At 44.9% G+C, this 6,000-nt stretch overlaps 1 protein-coding gene across 4 annotated transcripts in view; it reads right to left on the reverse strand.

The window, feature by feature from the left end:
- The window catches only part of cnsta (consortin, connexin sorting protein a), a 98,379-nt gene extending 92,965 nt beyond the window's left edge, over positions 1-5,414 (reverse strand). For 2 of the 4 annotated variants that reach the window (XM_072512880.1, XM_072512871.1), the window contains exon 1: positions 5,257-5,414. Coding sequence is in view for 1 of the 4 variants with exons in the window: in XM_072512886.1 (XP_072368987.1) it covers positions 5,075-5,111 (37 nt within the window). In the remaining 3 variants the exon portion in view is untranslated. Of the gene's footprint in view, positions 1-5,074; positions 5,204-5,256 lie in introns of those variants that run through there. The other 2 variants (XM_072512878.1, XM_072512886.1) reach the window with 2 other exon arrangements.
- Between the last annotated feature and the right edge of the window lie 586 nt (positions 5,415-6,000).

The following is a 6,000-nucleotide window of genomic DNA, read 5'->3' on the forward strand; positions in this document are numbered from 1 at the left end:
AAAAATTAAAAAGCACTGAATTTTACATAACCATGTGATTTCAATGTAGAATGTCCAACCCACCACTCAGCTGAAGTCCATGCTTTACTTTGCCCTTTCTTGGATTAGCCCTTTGCTCCCTGCCACCCGTAACCTGGAAAACAGGTAAATCATCTGACCTATGGACCTCTCCATTGCCACCTTGTGCTATTTGCACAAGAGCTTACTTCAAATCGCAGGAGTGTTATTGGCATTAGCCTAAACAGCTTGCAGCACGAACACCGAGATTAAGTCCCAGTTTTATGGTCTGGCCATTGGTTGATGCACAAGACATGAATGCATTGACATCACTGACCTATAATGATATAAACTCAAAGAAAACACATAGCCAGGCAAGAAAATTGTCAAATGTCATTTTGTCTCATCTACATGTTTAGTAATGTTAATATTGTGAGAGACTCAAGAAATTACATATATTTGAATCTCAAAAGGAGTTTCCCTGGTTAAGAAATCAAAAAGTGCTCGTACAATTAGTGTAATTGATCTGAGAATACAGGTTGGATAATGCTTGCTATGATTTCTATGCCTGACGTTTTTAAATCAGCAACTTCATACAGTCACACAGCTGCGATCATATGGAGTTCAAGAACACAAACTTAAATTGCTAAACCCAACCTGCAACATATTAGAAGCAGAGCAAATAATTCTGTTTTACCAAGAGAATTCTGGGTTAGAAATGCTGAAGCAGGAATTAAATTTGCATGTTTCTGCAGTCAGTAAATAGGCACATCCCTTTCTGCCGGACTGGAAGAGACTATTACTCACCTACTGGCCAAATACCACACTAATCTACTTGCAGCTGCAGGACATACAAAACATATCTCGCGTCCCAGTAAATATATCCCCAAAAGAGATAAAGGACAAAGGCAAATTCCAAAAGAGGAAAAGGAAAATAAAGCAGAAAAATTATCCTGCAAGCAATTTGGGGATACTGTTGCAGTATTTAAAGTAAGTGGTCCAAAAAAGTAAAATGAAACCACAAATACAATTGCTCTGCAAACTGTAATTGCTCAAGAATTAAGTGGACATGTTAATTCAATTTTCACAGCCCAATATGCTGTGTAAACAGCAGGGTTAGATTAAGTTGTAACAGCATGGTGCAGGTCAAAGCTTCATTGTCGTTTTATCCCAAAATGTGTAAAAAAAAGTGTTAACCAAGATAATTCCAGTAACAATAGTCATTGATTGCCCCAATCCATAATACTCTTGTTTAGATGTCAGATGGCTGTATGTAGATTAAAACCTCACTACTGATTTTAACAATGAAAGGGAGAACTGCACTGTCAAGAGGTATTATCTTTGGAGTTGAATTGTTAATTTAAACCCAGTCTGCTTGTTCAAGTGGCTATAAAATCTGACATTAATTATCCATCGAATCCTGGTCAACATTATTTTCTGAACCGCATCAACACAGCTTATATCAGAATTACAGCACTGAAACAGACCATTATGCCCAACTGGCCAGCCACTTATGCTCCATACAAGCTTTCTCGTACTCCGGTCATTAATTTATAAATGGTTGTGGGAGGGGGGCTTTGATACTTCCTTGGTGTTGGGGGTGGATGGGAGCAGGAGAGGAACAATGTCAAAACCTGCAAAATTATGGACTGTCAGAGGGGCAGGTAGTATTGAGGAAGCAGGGGTGTGGCAGAAGAACTTGGACAGACTAGGAGAGTGGGCAAAGAAGTGGCAGATGGAGTACAATGTGGAAAAGTGTGAGGTTATGCACTTGGTAGGAAGAATGGAGACATAGACTATTTTCTAAATGGGAAAAGGCTTAGGAAGTCAGAAGCACAAAGGGACTCAGGAGTCCTCGTTAAAATCACTGAGTGTCTTTATGACAGAGATTGGTATGTTGCCACTCAAGTGGATAGAGCTGTGAAGAAGGCCTATGGTGTGTTAGCGTTCATTAACAGAGGGATTGAATTTAAGAGCCGTGAGGTGATGATGTAGCTGTACAAAACCTTGGTAAGGCCACATTTGGAGTACTATGTGCAGTTCTGGTCGCCTCATTTTAGGAAGGATGTGGAAGCTTTGGAAAAGGTGCAAAGGAGATTTACCAGGGTGTTGCCTGGAATGGAGAGTAGGTCTTACGAGGAAAGGTTGAGGGTGCTAGGCCTTTTCTCATTAGAACGGAGAAGGATGAGGGGCGACTTGATAGAGGTTTATAAGACGATCAGGGGAATAGACAGAGTAGACAGTCAGAGACTTTTTCCCCGGGTGGAACAAACCATTACAAGGGGGCATAAATATAAGGTGAATGGTGGAAGATATAGGGGGGATGTCAGAGGTAGGTTCTTTACCCAGAGAGTAGTGGGGGCATGGAATGCACTGCCTGTGGAAGTAGTTGAGTCGGAAACATTAGGGACCTTCAAGCAGCTATTGGATAGGTACATGGATTACGGTAAAATGATATAGTGTAGATTAATTTGTTCTTAAGGGCAGCACGGTAGCATTGTGGATAGCACAATTGCTTCACAGCTCCAGGGTCCCAGGTTCGATTCCAGCTTGGGTCACTGTCTGTGCGGAGTCTGCACATCCTCCCTGTGTGCGCGTGGGTTTCCTCCGGGTGCTCCGGTTTCCTCCCACAGTCCAAAGATGTGCAGGTTAGGTGGATTGGCCATGATAAATTGCTTTTAGTCTCCAAAATTGCCCTTAGTGTTGGGTGCAGTTACTGGGTTATGGGGATAGGGTGGAGGTGTTGACCTTGGGTAGGGTGCTCTTTCCAAGAGCCGGTGCAGACTCGATGGGCCGAATGGCCTCCTTCTGCACTGTAAATTCTATGATAATCTATGATTAATCTAGGACAAAGGTTCGGCACAACATCGTGGGCCGAAGGGCATGTTCTGTGCTGTATTTTTCTATGTTCTGATTAATAAGGGGATCAGGGGTAATGGAAGAAGGCAGGAGAATTGGGATGAGAAACATATCAGCCATGATTGAATGGCGGAGCAGACTCGTTGGACCAAATGGCCTAATTCTGCTCCTATGTTTTATGGTCCTGAAGATTTTGCAAATTCCTTAGTTGGCCCAAGCACTGCGATTATGTAATTTTCATTTGCAACATTTTAATTACAAAATCCTTTTGGCACTGAACTAGGCCATTCTGCCCAAAAGGTTCATGCTCCACACAAGCCTTTTCACTTCACCTGATGCCATTAACATATTCTTCTATTCTTTTCTCCCTCAAGTGCTTATCTCATTTCCCCTCGAATGCATCTCAGCTATTCACCTCAATTACTCCTTGTGGTCGCGAGTTCAGCATTAAAAGTATTCTGTTAAAAAAAAATCTCCTGAATTCCTTGTTGGATTTATTAGCGATGAACTTACATTAATGGTCCCTAGTTTCTGGTCTCCACAAGTAGAAACATCTTTGCTACCTCAAATCTATATCAAACCCTTTTATAAGCCCTCCAGTATCAGATCAGTTCTGAAAGATAAATTCTGTGTCTCTTCCTCTCCACAGGTGTTGCCTAATCTGCTAACAGTTTCCAGCACTTTCTCTTTTAATCTCAGATTATCAACGTCCATATGCGCAACTCACTGTTCATTGAATATTAATAATGCTGCTTCCACAAAATGTGTTGCATCCTCTTAATAAACATGAAGTCTTATTACTGCGCGTCTGTAATGCAAGACTATTTCTGAGCTGGGAATGTGCTGTGATAGACAAAATTCCAGAGATCATTCACAAATAAATACTCTACATTGGTAGGTACTGCAGTTGTAACACCTCACTTTCACTAGCGTGTCAGGGTATTTAGCCAGGTCTCAAAATAATATTACCTAGATAATGAATAAAATAGTTCTCGATGTTATTTATCACCTTGATTGCAATTGAAGCTAGGCAGGAAATGATACTGAAATCGAAAATTATCACCAACCAAAAAAAAACGAATAAAAATCAAACAGAAAAGAGGGCGAGATGGGAGGGCAGGTGGCTGCTATCAAATGATTTCGCCCAGGGATGGAATTGAGCTTGGCTGCTGCAGGATAAGAGAATTTTTTTTTATTTTTTTAAAAGAGTGCTTTTCAGGACCAAACATCTCAAAAGCAATTTCCAGGCAACAAAGTATTTCTTTGAAGTCACTGTTGCAATGCAAGAAGCAGAGGCCAATTTGTGCACAGCAAGCTTCCACAAACAGCGATGTGATGGTAATGACCAAATGGTCTGTTTTTTTTGTGAAGCTGACCGAGGAGTAAATATTGGCCGGGACCGCCGAGGGAGTCTCGTGCAAATGGGATCCGTCACGTTCGGCGGGGGGGGGCCTTTGGTTTAAATAGGAAATAGCATGAAAGCAAATTACTGCGGATGCTGGAATCTGAAACAGAAAATGCTGGACAATCTCAGCAGGTGTGACAGCATCTGTGGAGAGAGAACGGGAGCTAACGTGTGGAGCCTGGATGACTCTTGGTCACAGCTTTGAGAGTCGCCCAAACTCGACACGTCTCTCTCTACACAGATGCTGTCAGACCTGCTGAGATGGTCCAGCATTTTCTGTTGCGGTCTAAATGCCTCGTCCTCCGACACTGCAGCTCGCCCTCAGTGCGGCCCACTGGCGGGGTGGCTCAGCCTGCACTCTACTGCTCCAATTTAGACATAGACACCAAGTTCAGCCATGTTGGATGATGACAAGTCGAAGGACAGAGACACACGGTAGGTAGGCAGAAGGACACAAACACACGGGGACAGATTAAATTAAAGTATTCCTGCAAATATAAACTGCATGGAGGAATGGCAACGAGCGGCTGGGCGGGGGGGGGGGGGGGGGGGGTAGACGATGGCTGCTGCTCTAAGAATCACCTCAGAGAGAGCAGCGGTCTGCAAGCCAGCATTCACAACAAACGCAGAAAGGCGGATAAACCGGGCCCGGCCCCCGCGGCGAACATCGAACCACCGACCCTGACTGAGCTCCCAATGCACTGGCCATACCCGAATTATTATTTTTTTTTAAACGTTGTGTTTTATATATTTGTTTAAATATACAGGAGCGCGCTGCCTGTCAAGAAGAGAAAGGGGGAGGAGGGGACTCACCCGCGGTGGAAGCGGCACCCCTGCGGACCGCATCCATCGCCCGCCCAACCAACCCTCCGCTTCAGCCGCCCGCCAGCACCAGGCCTCGACCCTCGCGGCCAATGGTCACCGCGCGAGCCGCTTCCCAACCCGGGGGGGGGGGGGGGGGGAAGGAGGAGGGACGCGCCGCGCGCTCCCCTCACCTGCTCGTCACCGTCTCGCGCGCCGGCAGCCCAGCTGGCTCGCGCTGTCGATTCTCCCTCGCTCTCTCGCTCTCTCTCTCTCTCTGCACATCCGGGTAGTCTGAGCCCGGGCCAGGTAACGGTCAGCTCTTGGTACCTGTGCGGCATCGGCAGCACTTTTGGGCAGCCTCCGCCGCTGCTACCCCCTATGGAGTGGAGAGTGATCGTGCAGGCCACCCGCATTCCTTTAGCCCATAGCGCCGAAACTATAATATGAAACAATTGGAGAAGATTGAGAGCTGTACATTTTTGTTTTAACTCCATTGCTGTTCCCCTAAAGATAAATCAAGGAAACTCTAGGAATATTTATGTTTTATTTGATCATAGGATATTGCCATTCTCAGTGATGCACAATCAATACGAGGAGTCATATCGATCTAGCTTTAATCAGATAGAACTGTACCCAGCAGTGATGTTACAGAAGTGAAGACTGCTGGGACGGCATCAGTTCTTATACTCCGCCTCACAGGGCGGAGCTATATACATTACCCAATGGTAGACCCCGCAGCCTAGCCAATGATCATCCACCTCTCAGGTACTGCAATACCTGGTATTACCACATTCACCCCCTGTTAAAAAGGACCCAGCGGGGTGATGGCCAGTATTACTGTCGCCTTTGCATGGTAGGACCAGGTATTGCAGGTACCATGCTTGTCGAGGGCAACGGAGAAAGTTCATGTGTTGTTTATTATATATATTTTTTAT

This window comes from Scyliorhinus torazame, chromosome 1 (genome assembly GCF_047496885.1).
Source record: "Scyliorhinus torazame isolate Kashiwa2021f chromosome 1, sScyTor2.1, whole genome shotgun sequence".
NCBI classification, from domain to species: Eukaryota; Metazoa; Chordata; class Chondrichthyes; order Carcharhiniformes; family Scyliorhinidae; genus Scyliorhinus; species Scyliorhinus torazame.